This window comes from Halichoerus grypus, chromosome 13 (assembly GCF_964656455.1).
Source record: "Halichoerus grypus chromosome 13, mHalGry1.hap1.1, whole genome shotgun sequence".
NCBI classification, from domain to species: domain Eukaryota; kingdom Metazoa; phylum Chordata; class Mammalia; order Carnivora; family Phocidae; genus Halichoerus; species Halichoerus grypus.
This window is the reverse complement of record NC_135724.1, coordinates 66251639-66268928: the sequence shown is the minus strand read 5'-3', so window position 1 is coordinate 66268928 and position 17290 is coordinate 66251639. Positions and strand designations below refer to the sequence as shown.

At 38.6% G+C, this 17290-nt stretch overlaps 1 protein-coding gene across 1 annotated transcript; it reads left to right on the top strand.

Annotated features, from left to right (window-relative positions):
- The first annotated feature begins 9275 nt into the window (after positions 1-9275).
- MC2R (melanocortin 2 receptor) lies at positions 9276-10169 on the top strand. Its single transcript, XM_036082711.2, has one exon. The coding sequence runs from the start codon at positions 9276-9278 to the stop codon at positions 10167-10169; it is 894 nt and encodes a 297-aa protein (XP_035938604.1).
- The last annotated feature ends 7121 nt before the right edge of the window (positions 10170-17290 follow it).

Here is a 17290-nt window from a genome sequence, read left to right as displayed (position 1 = left end):
AAAACTGAGAGCTTTCCCCCTAAGGTCAGGGACGTGGCAGGGATGTCCACTATCACCACTGCTATTCAACATAGTATTAGAAGTCCTAGCCACAGCAATCAGACAACAAAATAAATAAAAGGCATCCAAATTGGCAAAGAAGAAGTCAAACTCTCACTCTTTGCAGCTGATATGATACTTTATGTGGAAAACCCAAAAGTCTCCACCCCAAAACTGCTAGAACTCATACAGGAATTCAGTAAAGTGGCAGGATATAAAATCAATGCACAGAAGTCAGTGGCATTCCTGTACACCAACAACAAGACAGAAGAAAGAGAAATTAAGGAATCGATCCCATTTACAATTGCACCCAAAACCTAAAGATACTTATGAATAAATCTAACCAAAGAGGCAAAGGATCTGTACTCAGAAAACTATAAAATACTCATGAAAGAAATTGAGGAAGACACAAAGAAATGGAAAAACATTCCATGCTCATGGATTGGAAGAACAAATATTGTGAAGATGTCAATGCTACCTAGAGCAATCTACACATTCAATGCAATTCCCATCAAACTACCATCCACTTTTTTCAAAGAAATGGAACAAATAATCCTAAAATTTGTATGGAACCAGAAAAGACCCCGAATAGCCAGAGGAATGTTGAAAAAGAAAAGCAAAGCTGGCGGCATCACAATTCCGGACTTCCAGCTCTATTACAAAGCTGTCGTGATCAAGACAGTATGGTACTGGCACAAAAACAGACACATAGATCAATGGAACAGAATAGAGAGCCCAGAAATGGACCCTCACCTGTATGTTCAACTAATCTTTGACAAAGCAGGAAAGAATGTCCAGTGGAAAAAAGACAGTCTCTTCAACAAATGGTGTTGGGAAAATTGGACAGCCACATGCAGAAGAATGAAACTGGACCATTTCCTTACACCACACACAAAAATAGACTCCAAATGGTTGAAAGACCTCAATGTGAGACAGGAGTCCATCAAAATCCTAAAGGAGAACACAGGCAGCAACCTCTTCGACCTCAGCCGCAGCAACTTCTTCCTAGAAACATCGCCAAAGGCAAGGGAAGCAAGGGCAAAAATGAACTATTGGCACTTCATCAAGATTAAAAGCTTTTGCACAGCAAAAGAAACAGTCAACAAAACCAAAAGACAACTGACAGAATGGGAGAAGATATTTGCAAATGACATATCAAATAATGGGCTAGTATCCAAAATCTATAAAGAACTTATGAAACTCAACACCGAAAGAACAAATAATCCAATCAAGAAATGGGCAGAAGACATGAACAGATATTTTTCCAAAGAAGACATCCAAATGTCCCAGAGACACATGAAAAAGTGCTCAACATCGCTCGGCATCAGGGAAATCCAAATCAAAACCTCAATGAGATACCACCTCACACCTGTCAGAATGGCTAAAATTAACAAGTCAGGAAATGACAGATGTTGGCGGGGATGCGGAGAAAGGGGAACCCTCCTACACTGTTGGTGGGAATGTAAGCTCGTGCAGCCACTCCGGAAAACAGTATGGAGGTTCCTCAAAAAGTTGAAAATAGAGCTACCATATGATCCAGCAATTGCACTACTGGGTATTTACCCCAAAGATACAAATGTAGGGATCTGAAAGGGTACGTGTACCCCAATGTTTATAGCAGCAATGTCCACAATAGCCAAACTGTGGAAAGAGCCAAGATGTCCATCAACAGATGAATGGGTAAAGAAGATGTGGTATATATATATACAATGGAATATTATGCAGCCTTCAAAAGGAATGACATCTTGCCATTTGCAACGGCGTAGATGGAACTGGAGGGTATTATGCCGAGCGATATAAGTCAATCAGAGAAAGACATGTATCATATGACCTCACTGATATGAGGAATTCTTAATCTCAGGAAAAAAACTGAGGGTTGCTGGAGTGGGGTGTGGGGTGGGAGCGATGGGATGACTGTGTGATAGACACTGGGGAGGGTATGTGCTCTGGTAAGTCCTGTGAATTGTGCAAGACTGTTGAATCTCAGATCTGTACCTATGAAACAAATAATGCAATATATGTTAAGAAAAAATAAGAAGAAGATAGCAGGAGGGGAAAAATGAATGGGGGAAAATTGGAGGGGGAGACAAACCATGAGAGATGATGGACTCTGGAAAACAAACTGAGGGTTCTAGAGGGGAGGGGGATGGGAGGAATGGTTAGCCTGGTGATGGGTATTAAAGAGGGCACGTTCTGCATGGAGCACTGCGTGTTATGCATAAAGAATGAATCATGGAACACTACATCTAAAACTAATGATGTAATGTATGGTCATTAACATAACAATAAAAATTTTTAAAAAACCATCTGGTTGAAATGATAAGTAGTAAAAGAAAAAAACAGAAGAAGCATGAGAAAGAATTAAAAAAAACAACATTTGTATGTATTATTTGGAGAAGTGTCTGTTCATGCCTTCTGCCCATTTCTTGACTGGATTTTTTGTTTTTTGGGTGTTGAGTTTGAGAAGTTCTTTATAGATCTTGGATACCAACCCTTTATCTGTTATGTCATTTGCAAATATCTTCTCCCAGTCCGTAGGTTGCCTTTTAGTTTTGTTGACTGTATCCTTTGCCATGCAGAAGTTTTTTTATCTTGATGGAGTAAATGTATAGACTAAATGTTCCAATCAAAACACATAGGGTGACTTAATGGATAAACAAAACAATATCTATGCACACTACATAGAGTAGACTCACTTCAGATCTAAAGACACACAGAGACTGAAAGTGAATGGATGGAAAATATATTCCATGCAAACTGAAACAGAAAGAAAGCTGGAATAGCAATACTTATATCAGACTAAATAGAGTTTAAACCAAAGAGTGTAACAAGAGACAAAGAAGATTTTTACATTACGATAAAGGGATCAATCCAACAAGAGGATATAACACTTGTAAATGTCTATGCACTCAACATAGGGACATCTAAAGAAATAAAGCAAATATTAACAGACATAAAGGGAGAAACTGACAACAGTACAATAATAATAGGTGACTTTAACAACCCACTTACATCAATAGATAAATCATCCAGACAAAAAAATCAATAAGGAAACACTCGCCTTAAACAACCCATTAGACCAGGTGCAATCAATATTCTTTTCAAGTGCACATAGACCATTCTCCAGAGTAGACCTCATGTTAGGCTACTAAGATTGAATTTAAGATTGAAATCATATCAAGCATCTTTTCTGACCACAATGGTATGAAACTAGAATCAATTACAAGAACAAAACAAACATGTGAAGGTTAAACAACATGCTACTTAACAACAAATGTGTCAATGAAAAAATCAAAAAGGAAATAAAAAAATACCTTGAAGCAGATGAAAATGGAAACACAACAGTTCAAAAATCTGCAGCAAAAGCAGTTCTAAGAGGAAAGTTTATAGCGATACAGACCTATCTCAAGAAACAAGAAAAATCTCAAATAAACAGTCTATCCTTACACCTAAAGAAATTAGAAAAAGAAAAACAAAGCCCAATGTTAGTAGAAGAAAGGAAATAATAAAGATAAACAAAATTGGTAAACCTTTAGCTAAACTCATCAAGAAAAAAGAGAGGACTCAAATAAAACCAGAAATGAAAAAGGAGACATTAGAAGTGATACCACAAAAATACTAAAGATCATAAGAGACTATTGTGAACAGTTATATGCCAACAAGTGGGATAATCTAGAAGAAATGGATATATTTCTAGAAATGTGCAATCTTCCAAGGCTGGATCAAGAAGAGATAGAAAAACTGAACAGACTGATAACTAGTAATGAAATTGAATCAGTAATTTAAAAAAAACTACCAATAACTTCATAGGTGAATTCTACCAAACATTTAAAGAAGAATTAATACCTATTCTTCTCAAATTATTCCAAAAAATTGAAGAAGGAAGGATGCTTCCAAACTTATTCTATGGGGCCAGTATTATCCTGATACCAAAACTGAAGACATCACAAAGAAAGAAAATTATAGGCCAATATCCCTGATGAACATTGATACAGAAATCCTTAACAAAATATTAGCAAATCAACTTCAACTATACAATAAAAGGATCATACACCATGACCAAGTGGGATTTATTCCAAGGATGCAAGAATAGTTCAACATCCACAAATCAGCCAAAGTGATATACCACGTTAATAAAAATAAAAATAAAAATTATATGATCATCTCAATAGATGCAGAAAAAGCATCTTATCAAATTCAATATTCATTTTATGATTAAAAACTTTCAACAAAGTGGATATAGAAGACAATGCCGTATCACAAACCCACAGCTAATGTCATATTCAGTGGTGAAAAGCCCTAAGATCAGATACCACAAAACAAGAATGTCCAGTCCTGCCACTATTATTGAACACAGTATTGAGAAGACTAGTTACAGCAATGAAAGAAGAAATAGAAATAAAAGGCATCCAAATTGAAAAAATAGTAAAATTGTCACTATTTGCAGATGATATATATATATATATATCCCTATATATATACATCCCTAAAGACTCCATCAAAAAATATTAGAACTAATAAATTAATTCAGTAATGTTGCAGGATACAAAATTAATATACATAAACCTGTGGTATTTCTACACACTAATAAACTATCAGAAAGAGAAATGAAGAAAACAATGTCATTCACAATTGCATAAAAAAAAAAAATAGCTGGGGGGCGCCTGGGTGGCTCAGTCATTAGACATCTACCTTCAGCTCAGGTCGTGATCCCAGGGTCCTGGGATTGAGCCCCGCATCAGGCTCCCTGCTCTGCGGGAAGCCTGCTTCTCCCTCTCCCAGTCCCCCTGCTTGTGTTCCCTCTCACTCTGTGTCTCTCTCTGTAAAATAAATAAAATCTTAAAAAAAAAAATACAGAAGAAATTTAATCAATGAGGTGAAAGATCTATGTTCTGAAAACTATGAAACATGGATAAAAGAATATATCATGATGAAAGAACATACCAAATATACCATGCTCATGGATTAGAAGAATTAATATTGTTAAAATGTCTATACCACCTAAAGCAATCTACAGATTCAACACAATCCCTATCAAAATACCAATGGCAATTTTCACAGAACTAGAACAAAGAATCCTAAAGTTTGTATGGAAATACAAAAAGACCCAAATAGGCAAAGCAATCTTGAGAAAGCACAAAGCTGGAGTTATCACACTTTTTGATTTCAAACTATACTACAAAATGATAGTAATCAAAACACTATGGTCCTGGGGCGCCTGGGTGGCTCAGTCATTAAGCATCTGCCTTCGGCTCAGGTCATGATCCCAGGGTCCTGGGATCAAGCCCTGCATCAGGCTCCATGCTCTACAGGAAGCCTGCTTCTCCCTCTCCCACTGCCCCCTGCTTGTGTTCCCTCTCTCACTGTGTCTCTCTCTGTCAAATAAATAAATAAATAAAAATCTTAAAAAAAAACCAACACTATGGTACTGACACACACACACAAAAGACACATAGATCAATGGAACTCAGAACAGAGTCCAGAAATAAACCCACACTTATATGAATCAGTTTATCTTTGACAAAGGAGGCAAGAATATACAGTGTGAAAAAGAAAGTTTCTTTAATAAATGGTATTGGGAATACTGGACAGCTACATGCAAAAGAATGAAACTGGACCACTTTCTTATACCATTTACAAAAATAAACTCAAAATAAATTAAAGACTTACATGTAAGAATAGAAACCATAAAACTGTCAGAAGAAAATTAGACAGCAAGCTCTTGGATATTGGTCTAAACAATATTTTTTTTGATCTGTCTTCTAAGGCTAGGACAAAAAAGCAAAAATAAACAAATGGAACTACATCAAACGAAAAGGCTTTTGCACAGCAAAGGAAACCATCAACAAAAGGAAAAGGCAACCTACTGAATGGGAGAAGATATTTGCAAATGATATAACCAAATGGCATTAATATCCAAAATATATAAAGAACTCATATAACTCAATATGAAAAGCAAACAATCCAATTAATTAAAAATTTGACAGAGGACCTGAATAGACTTTTGTCCAAAGAAGACATACAGATGATCAAATGACACATGAAAAACTGCTCAACATCACTAATCATCAGGATAATGCAAATCAAAACCACAGTGAGATATCACCTCACACTTCACAGAATGGCTAGTGTGAAAAAAAAAAAAAAAGAAATAACAAATGTTAACAAGGATGTGAAGAAAAAAGAACACTCCTGAACTGTTGATGGGAATACAAAATGGTGCATCCACTAGGGAAAACATTATGGCGTTTCCTCAAAAAATTAAAAATAGTAGTACCATATGATCCAGCAGTTCCACTCTTTGTATTTATCTGAAGCAAATGAAAACACTAATTTGAAAAGATACATGTACTCCTACGTTCATTGCAGCATTATTTGCAATAGCCAAGATATGAAAGCAACCTAAGTGCCCATCAATAGATGAATGGATAAAGATGTAGCAGAAAGAGAGAGAGAGAGAATAGAATATTACTCAGCCATAAAAAAAGAATGAAATCTTGCTATTTGTGACAAAATGGATGGGCCTAGGGGGCATTATGCTAAGTGAAATAAATCAGACAAAGAAAGACAAGTACTGTATGATCTCACTTACATATGGAATCTAAAAAAACAGACAAAACAAAACAGATACAGAGAATAATCTGGTGGCTGACAGAGGGGAAGGGGGGTAATAGGGAAAATGGACTACAAGGTACAGACTTCCATTCATAAACTAAATAAGACACAAGGATACAATGTACAGCATAGGGAATATAGTCAGTAATATATAACAACTGTTACTGTAATTAGATTTATTGTAGTAATTGCCTTGTATGTATATAAATGTTGAATCACTATGCTGTCCACCTGGAACTAATATAATATTATATGTCAACAATACTTTAATTTAAAAAAAATGAATATATATACCAAGTTTGATCACAGTTAATGCACTCAGGTAGAAGACAGAAGTCTCTTTCCAGACAGCATCTCCATAGGCAGTTCATGCTGGACACAACCTTGGGCCCTGCATTACTTGGTTCTCCAGAGAAGCAGAACCAACAGAAGATGACAGATATAGACAGATGATAGATAGATGATAAATGATAGATAGATGATAGATGATAGATTAGATAGATAGATGATAGATGATGATAGATATAGATAGATAACAGGTGGTGATGATAGATAGATATAGATAGATAGATGATAGATAGATAGATAAAGAGATCAGTTATAAGAAATAGGCTCACACTATTATAGAGGCTGAGAAGTTTCAAGATCTACAGTCCACAAGCTGGAGACCCAGGAGACGTGATGGTGTAGTTCCAGTCAGGAAGCCTGCAGCCTCAAGACCCAAGAAGAGCTGATGTTTCTGTTTGAGTCCAGAGGCAGGAAAAGACCAATGACCCATCTCAGCAGTCAGGCAGAAGGAGTTCCCCCTTACTTATGGGAGGATTTTTGTTCTATTCAGGCCTTCAACAGATTAGATAAGGCCTGCTGGGGAAGGCAACTTGCTTTAATCAGTCTACTGATTCAAGTGTTAATTTCACCTGAAAACACCTTCACAGATATACCCAGAATAATGTTTGACAAATATAGGCCACCTGGGGCCCAATCAAGTTGACACATAAAATTAACCATCATTGGCCCCACCCTCTCCAACAGATATAGACACATGAGTGCACACTGACAGGATACAGTACTTCCCAGGGCCTAAGTAGGTGGAACTAGTGTGACTAAGCATCCTGGTTTGCCTGGGGCTGAGGAAGGTGCCAGGGACACTGGCTTCTCAGTCCCAGGCAAACAGGGACAAGGTGGTTAGCCTAGGTAGAACCTTATCAGTTGCTATCACCTGTCACTTCACTACTTTCTTAACATTGACCTACCTAACCCATAAACTTTCACCTTAATACTTGACCTCTGATCTCAGTCCTTTGTAATGGAATTAGTTCCTTTCCAGGAGAAACCTCACTATAATATAGTAATGTGTGCCTTTTGAACTTTTGATCAAAAGCTACATTCCTAGGGATGCCTGGGTGGCTCAGTAGGTTAAATGGCTGCCTTTGGCTTGGGTCATGATCCCAGGGTCCTGGCATGGAGCCCTGCATCAGGCTCCCTGCTCAGTGGGGAGTCTGCTTCTCACTCTCTCTCGCTGCCCCTCTCCCTTCTTGTGCTGTCTGTCTGTCTCTCTCTCTGATAAATAAATAAATAAAATCTTAAAAAAAAAAAAAAAGTTACACTCCAGATTCACTCTCCCCAGGACCACCTTACAACATGGCCACTGGCTTTCCACACACTCAAGTGAAGGGTAATTAAACTCCATCTCTTGAAGGGAAAAGTATAAAAAAATCTGTGATCATAACTTTAAACCCACCACCTCAGCAAAGGCAAATTTGACACATTTCATAAAACTGCCTGTGTCCAGCCATCTGGACACTAAAACAGTAAAAATTCCACAAGCTCTCACCAGAAGCAGACTTCTCAGAGTTGTTCAATTATGACCTACTCAGCCCCTTCTGCTTGAGGGAAACTGGATCTTCTGGTGCCATAATTCAACTCCAACACCTTGAAATTATTAGGAGTCTCCAGAAATACCACTTTTATGAGTTCTATCTTTGAAACAGAAATAATAACATGTATTTTGGGGATGGTACATCAATACTCTTGCCACTATGCCATTAGCTGTAGGGTCAGGCAGTGATCCAGAAAGACAAACAGTAAAATAGAAAGGACCTAAACATCTCATTAATTCATTGAATCTAGGCACCACCTCCAAATCAAAGAAGGGTAGTTGTGTGTTTCCTGTTTCTACACATGCCTTTCATTTCTTTTACTTCTTTTTTTCATTTTAATCTATCTCATTTAATCTATCTCACACACAGTTGGATTCATGAGAAGAAGGATGGGGTGTAGAAAGGGGAGAGGACAAAGGACAATCTTTATTTTTATCTCTGGGCTTAAAATTCCGCAAAAGATATAGAGAAGTTAAAATGAGGGTCCAGTAAACTACTTTATTTAAATACCACACCATCATATTTCATAGAAGCAATAGAGCTTTCTTAAAGATAATGTGACTTAGTTTTTATTTTACTTAGACTATTTTGCAACTGATGTTGCTATATATTCTTTAGGTGGCCTGGTAGTTTTTACCTCAGACTTCCAGCAAGTACTACAAAGAAGAAAATATTCTGAAGATCAATCAAGCTTTCTGTCAAGTCAAAGTAACAACCTTGTCTTAACCACTAGCGGGAGAAATGAAGCACATTATCAATCTATATGAAAACACCAATGATACAGCAAGAAATAATTCAGACTGTCCTCATGTGGTTTTGCCAGAAGAGATATTTTTTATAATATCCATTATCGGGGTTTTGGAAAATCTGATGGTCCTTCTGGCTGTGATCAAGAATAAGAATCTCCAGTCACCCATGTACTTTTTCATTTGCAGCTTGGCCATTTCTGATATGTTGGGCAGCCTATATAAGATCTTGGAAAATATCCTGATCATGTTCAGAAACATGGGTTATCTCAAGCCTCGTGGCAATTCTGAAACCACAGCAGATGATATTATCGACTCGCTGTTCATCCTTTCCCTCCTTGGCTCCATTTTCAGCCTGTCCATGATAGCAGCTGACCGCTACCTCACAATCTTCCATGCTCTGCAATACCACAGCATTGTGACCATGCGCCGTGCCACTGTTGTCCTAATGGTCACCTGGACCGGCTGCATAGGCAGTGCCATTACCATGGTGATCTTCTCTCATCACATCCCCACAGTGATCACCTTCACGTCGCTGTTCCCTCTGATGTTGGTCTTTATCCTGTGCCTTTATGTGCACATGTTCTTGCTTGCCCGTTCCCATGCCAGGAAGATCTTGACCCTTCCCAGAGCCAACATGAAAGGGGCCATCACGCTGACCATCCTGCTTGGGGTCTTCATCTTCTGTTGGGCCCCCTTTGTCCTTCATGTCCTGTTAATGACGTTTTGCCCAAATAACCCTTACTGCGCCTGCTACATGTCCCTCTTCCAGGTGAATGGCATGTTGATCATGTGCAATGCAGTCATTGACCCCTTTATATATGCCTTCCGGAGCCCAGAACTCAGGGATGCATTTAAAAAGATGATCTTCTGTAGCAGGTACCAGTAGAATTATTGGTCCCTGATTTTAAGAGCCATGGAGATAATGCTGTCAAGTGACAGAATAACCTGACACACCAACAAATGCTAATGCTTTCCAACTGTGCTTTTCCTTCCTTAATGTGCATGAGGATTATCCCACTAACTGGTGTTTGTAATAACTTAGTCCTGTGTGAAGAGTCTTGCTGTAGGTACAACTTTTATAAGTAGAGAGATAGAATAATGTATTAAAAAGAATGACAGAATACAAAACTCAGAAAACAATACAAGTCTGAGAGCTTTGTGCTAAGGTAAAAACTTGTTCTTCTAGATATCTATAGAAGAACTAGCAAGCCTCTTGTTGGGGTTGCTTTTCCAAGCTGGAGGTCATTGTAATCAATTTCTTTTTTTTTTTTTAATTTTATTTTATTATGTTATGTTAGTCACCATACAATACATCATTAGTTTTTGATGTGGTAATCAATTTCTAGAAGTTAAAGTGCCAGGACAAGTACTCAGGGCACAAACTACAATGTCTTTGTAAGCAAGCCAAAGGTGCCAATAAATTACTGCAACTGAATTTGCCTATCTTGCCCTACCACACAGAATCCCTGCTCTCCTTCCCTCCTTCCTGTGTGCTTGTTTTACTGTATGCCATCTCAAATCTTTTTTTCAATCTTTTTTTTTTTTTTAAGTGGGCTCCACACTGGGCGTGGGGCTTGAACTCACGACTCTGAGATCAAAACCTGAGCTGAGATCAAGAGTCAGACACCCAACAGACTGAGCCACCCAGGCACCCCATCTCAAATCTTTTTAAAAACAAGTAGGATATAAATTATAAATGTCAACTAAGCAGCTTTGCATTTCCAATAATAAAGGAAACTTGTCTGTTAGTCTTCTTAGCTCATGTAGTATTCCACTGGCCTTAAAATCATTTCCTGGCTAAAACTCTCATGCATTAAATTTCAGAGGAGGAAATAAAAATTTAATACATTTGGTTTCTATGTGGAAATAAATAAAGGCCAGAGGAAAATTGTGACTATTTGAAGAAAGTATAACCATTCTTTGTGTATTTGTCTGAATGTAGGGGTAAAAGAAAAGAGACCCCAAGCCCCAATATATAATTTGTAGAATAATTAGAGTGTGTGTGCATGTGTGTGTGTTTGCCATGATTTGGGACCATAGGGGGAACCAAAACCAAAATACCACTTCAAGAAGCCATGGACTGATGAAGAACATGGTAACTCCTTCCACAGATGAGTCTAAGAGGCAGATGCAGTCACTGGGAAATTTCATCCTACTGTTAGCCACAGGAAAGGTGCCAGATATTGAAAAGTGGCATCCCCAGTGACAATATAGAAATAAAATTGGTAAGTTCATCCATTTTAATAGCTAAAGATAAAGCTTAAAAAAGAAGCAAATTCTGAACATAAGTCCTTGCTAAGTTGGAGAGTAACTTAAAGGGATGAGTGATGAGAGAGAAGAAAGAAGTAAGCTCCTTAAATCCACAGAGCAGGGCTGCCCAGGACCCACCGAGAGGGGCTGCATCTTCTGGAAGAGGCAATACTTGACCCTCCAGAGAGTTTTCCCTGAGTTGCCAAGAGCAGAAGCCAGCCACAAATAGGACTGCTGGTCTGGTAGTGGTGAGTAAGGGCAGGGCTAGGTTGGGAGAGATAGGTAGGGAATTATGTGGTCAGGCTCACAGAAATCCCAAAAATGTGGAGGTGTAAGGAAACCAGCGATAAGGGAACAAACCAGACCACCCTGCCCTAGGTTTTGGCGGGGGGGTGTCTTTTTTAATGACAGTCACCTATGACCAACAAAGAATAACCAGACCCTATAAAAGAAGTAAGCCGTTAAAGATGTCATCACCAGTCCTTACTCAAACCAAGACGTCATAAGAATGTTAAGGCCACAAGCTCCTCGGTCAGCTCTAAATAAAAGACTGTCAGTGGAGACCCATGTTGGCAACCCTGTCCAGATCCCTCTCACTCATGAGAGCTCTTTCTGTATCCTTGCTTAATAAAACTCTATCACTTTATTGTCTGGGAGATTCATTCTTTGACTCTGAGGCAAGAACCTAGCTCTCCTGCTTCACTGGGTTTAACATCAGATGGGGGTAGGCACAAAAACTTAAGAAGCAAAGCAGAAAGCACAGAGTTAAAGAGAAGACAGTGCTGGCAGGTTTCTAGACAGCAAGCATCACAGATTGGAGATGGAACCCGAAGTATGTCTTGTCTTCTGTGTTCTACAGAAATCCTTCCTTGGTTACTTCTCCTCACCAAATGGACAATATTATTCTAATGTATGTTAACCTGGATTTCTTAATAAATAAGATACTATATGTAAGTTTATTTTTCATAAAATCTAAAGCACAACCCTATAAATGATTTTTAAATGTTATTTCTACCATTAAAAGAATAATGTATAGAACTTTTCTCTGTGATTAAACTGAGTATTCTCAATAAAATGTAACCTTTCTTTGATGTTGTGCTATTCTATGATACTGTAGGTGGGTGGTGCAATTTAACACCTGTCATAAATGGTCCAAAACTGCTGTGCTTGTTGAATTCTGCCTTTGTTAGTAGCTTTGCCATCCCCTCATCACTCCTAAGCTCAGCTGTCACATCTGTTGTCAGAGGAAATCACCTAGAAATTTCTTCACTTCTCAATGCCTTTCATTTATTATATTTAATCTGAGAAATAAAGTCAAGGTGGCTATTCTAATAGTGTATAAGTCAAAAATAAAGGCTGAGTGCCAACTCAGAGACATTTTCAATTCTAGGTCCTTAGCTATATTCAAATCAGTTCAAGGTCTTTAATACTTATAATTACTGAAAAAAAGTGTGGTTTCCTATCTCTACCTTCATATGTAATTCAAATAAAAACAGTATCAAACAGCAACATGGCTCAGATTTTTCCCATGATGACCACTTCAATTCTTTTATTTTGATCAAATTTTTAAACTGCTTTGGTGATGCCATCAGTGAGGGAGCAAAAGGAAAGCTGAGGGCAGAGCAAAAGGAAAGCTGAGGGCAAAGCACAAGCTAACACCCCACAACCCTCCTGCCAGGTGAGTTTTTTTTTTTATTTCAATTAGCCAACATATAGTACATCATTAGTTTCAGATGTAGAGTTCAATAATTCATCACCCAGTGCTCATCACATCATGTGCCCTCTTTTTTTTTTATCATGTGCCCTCTTTAATGCCCATCACCCAATTACCCCATCTCCCCACACACCTCCCCTCCAGCAACCCTCAGTTTGTTTCCTATAGTTAAGAGTCTCTCATAGTTTGTCTCCCTCTCTGATTTCTTCCCATTTAGTTTTCCCTACCTTCCCCTATGATCCTCTGTGCTGTTTCTTATATTACACATATGAGTGAAACCATATGATAATTGTCTTTCTCTGATTGACTTATTTTGCTCAGTATAATACTCTGCAGTTCCATCCACATCGATATAAATGGTAAGTATTCATCCTTTCTGATGGAATATTACTCCCCAGGTGAGATATGTGTGACATTCCTCAGGCACTCCTGGCTGCCCAAGAACAAAGAAAAGGAAAAACAAATGGTTAACTGATAGAGATCACAGTCAAGTAGGACATGAGTCTCCATCAGTTTGCAACTGTCTTAATGATTTACAAGAAAAGAGCAATCTCCAGAAACCTATAGACTCAATTTCCTGGAAGCCTAACCTCACGTTCCCCTCCATAGGATAGAAAATCTTATATAATCAGTCACTCCTCACAACACCAGTGCAGCTCTTTCTGCCCATGGGTCCTGTCCCCATGCCATAATAAAACACCTTTTTGCACTAAAAACATCTCAAGAATTCTTTCTTGGCCATTGGCTCTGAACCCCACCACTCCAAAACCACATCACCATTTACGTGTACAGTTTTATTGATAATCCAGCCTTGGATCAGACAGCTGAAATTAAATGAAGGATGAAGTACTACAAATGACTTGATGTCCTCTTTTTTTTCTCTCTTTGCCTTTCTTTTTGTTGCTATTTTTAATTTTAATTTTTATTTATTTTTATATTGAAGTATAATTAACATACAATGTTATATTCATTTCATGTGTACAACATAATGATTCAACAATTCCATACATTACTCAATGCTCACTAAGATAAATGTAGTCACCATCTGTCACCATACAACTTTATTACAATATTATTGACTATATTCCCTATGCTATACTTTTCATCTCTGTGGCTTATTTATTTTACAACTGGAAGTTCATATTTCTTAATCCCCTTTATCTATTTTGTCCTTTCCCCCACCCACTTCCCTGTGGCAACCATCAGTTTGTTCTCTGTATTTAAGAGTCTATCTGGGTTTTTGTTTGTTCATTTGTTTTGCTTTTTAGATTCCAAAAATAAATGAAAACATATGGTATTTGTCTTTCTCTGTCTGACTTGTTTTCACTTAGCATAATACTCTAGGTTCATGCAGGAGTGCAGTACTTCTGAGCCCTATCTAGTAAAAAGGGAGGGAAGTTTCCTTTTCCTCTCCCTCATTTCCCCATTACACTGTTCTGAATGTTTGTTTCCCCCCAAGATTCATATGTTGAAATCTTAATCCCCAAAGGTAGTGGTATTTGAAGGTGGGGCCTTTGGGAAGTGATTAGGTCATGAGTGTAGAGCCCTCATGAATGGGATTAGTGTCCTTATCAAAGAGACCCCAGAGAGATCCTTCCTCCTTTCTACCACATGAGAACACAGCAGGAGAAGTCACCAGCTTTGAACCTGGAAGAGATCCCACCAGAACCTGACGATGCTGGCACCCTCATCTCAGACTTCTAACCTCCAGAACTGTAAGGAATAAATTTCTGTTGTTCATAAGCTACATAGCCTATGGCATTTTGTTATAGCAGCCTGCAAGAACTAAGACACCCATCTAGTCATGGACAGACAGAAGTGGAGGTATTTCAATAAACACCCCAGTCCTTCAACCACACATTCACTGGGCTGAGGGTGGAAAGGGGCTGAGAGCAGCCAAAGAGCACCCCCAGACCATCTGGTTAAGACCCACCAAGAAACATGAGCAAATCAATAAACAAATCATAAACAGTGGTCAGAATTGATATTTCCTGGGCTGTGGGAAGATCTAGTAATAAAAACAGTGACAATAGTACCTATGTATTACTGAACAATTATAATAAGCCAGGTATTATGCTAAAAGCTTTGCATGCCTTAATCCCCACAACAACGCTAAGTAGGTACTATTATACCCTCATTTTTTGTGTGTGTGAATAAGCTGAGGTTCTGGGGTATTAAGTACCTTTTGCAGCAGCAGACTCTGAAGTAATCCTCCTGATCCCTGCCTCCTGGTGTTTCACATCTTTGCATAACCCCTGTCCCTTGAGTATGGGTAGGACTGTGATTTGCTTCTAACACATAGAATGTGACGAATGTGATGGGACACCACTCTCATGATTATATTACATTATATAAAATACCATCTTACTACAAACTTGTTAGAGAGACTCTGCTTCCTGGCTTAACCAAGTAAGTAGACATTCTAGAAATCCCACATAGTGAGGAATTACAGGCAGCCTCTGGGAGCTGGGGAAAAAAACAGAAATTTTGAGCCCTGAATACTGCTGACAGCACATGAGTCTGAAAGCAGCCCCTGAGCATCAGATGAGAATGCAGCCCCTCCCACACCTTGATTTCAGCCTTGTGAGACCCTGAGCAGAGGATCCAGCCAAGTCATGTCCAGGTTTATGAGCCATGGAAACTGGGAGATAACACATGTGTATTGCTTTAAGGTAATTTTGTGGAAATTTATTATGCAGCTATGGAAAATGAATATACTTACCCAACACAAGAGAGTGCAAGGCAGAGTCAAAATTCAACTCCAGGTTGCCGTCTGGCCCCAGAACTCTGTAATGCTCTGATGGCTCACACATGTGGCCATATCATGGCAGAGTGACTATTCACTTTGTCTCATCCTACATCAGGACAGGCAAGCTGAGAGCATCTGAGGCTACTGCCCACTTTGCTGAGCACTTAAACCCTAAAGAGGGGATGTCATTCAGAAAGAAGGGCACCATTCTTTCCACCTACATCCAGAGGCCCTGGCTCAGGGATTTTGCTTGAGGTGAGAAGCAGGCTATAAAACAAATAGCTCCTAATCTCTTTTCAAAGTAACTGACTTCATTTTCAGCAGTGATGGATAAATTCCAGCACTCTCAAAAACAATAGAGGTTTGGCAAAAAGCAATTGGGAGAACAATAGATGCATTGAAGATTTAGGTGAATATATGTGCTGGGGAGTTTGCTGAGAGGATTGGGGAAGCAGTGGGGAGCCCTCCTGGGGTCAAAACAAATCTCAGTCACTGACCTTGGGAACTTTCCCTACAAGGGATCCCAAATTTGGTTAGATAAGTCTTTGGAGCAATTTATGCATCAGGACATTGTTGAAAACAACAGAAACAGAAATTAGTGGTGCTTAACAGCTGGATACGGTCAAGGAAAGAGCCACCCAACAGAGCCCCAAACCATCCTCATTCCAAGGCAAACCCAACACTACATCCCCTGAGGAGAACATCAGAGGTATAATACTGCAGGGTGGGTTGGGGGGTAGACTTCACTGAAATAATTCAGCCAGTCACAAAACAAATAAACAAGCAACTAAGAATAACAAGCCCCAGAAGGGGGAGGGGAACAAGTACCCAAATTTGCTATATTGTATTATCTAAAATGTCCACCTACTTAAAAATTATTAATATAACTCTTAATTACTGAGCTTATGTTGGCTCATTTCCTCTTAGCAGTAATGGCTTTTTAGTGCCTACTGGCTACATAAACATCCAAATTTATCTATGAGTAGGAGTAACTAGATAAAGTTTAGGAGAGAATGATCCAGGCAGAAGAAAGATCACGTGCAGAGGTCTAAAGGCAACCCCACACTGCCAGAGCAGAAGTCTCCACAGAGGAGAGCCCCACCCCAGGGGCGTGCAAGGAAACCCACTAGAGGACAGAAATACTAGCACATCTACCGAGGTTTCTATTACGTCTAAAGAGCTATGCTTTACTGATTTAAAAATAGGATTCACAATAAGATGTGTACATAGTTAGTAAATGTATCAAAATATATGACTGGCAAAAACATAGAGAAAATTATTTTATTTACAAGGA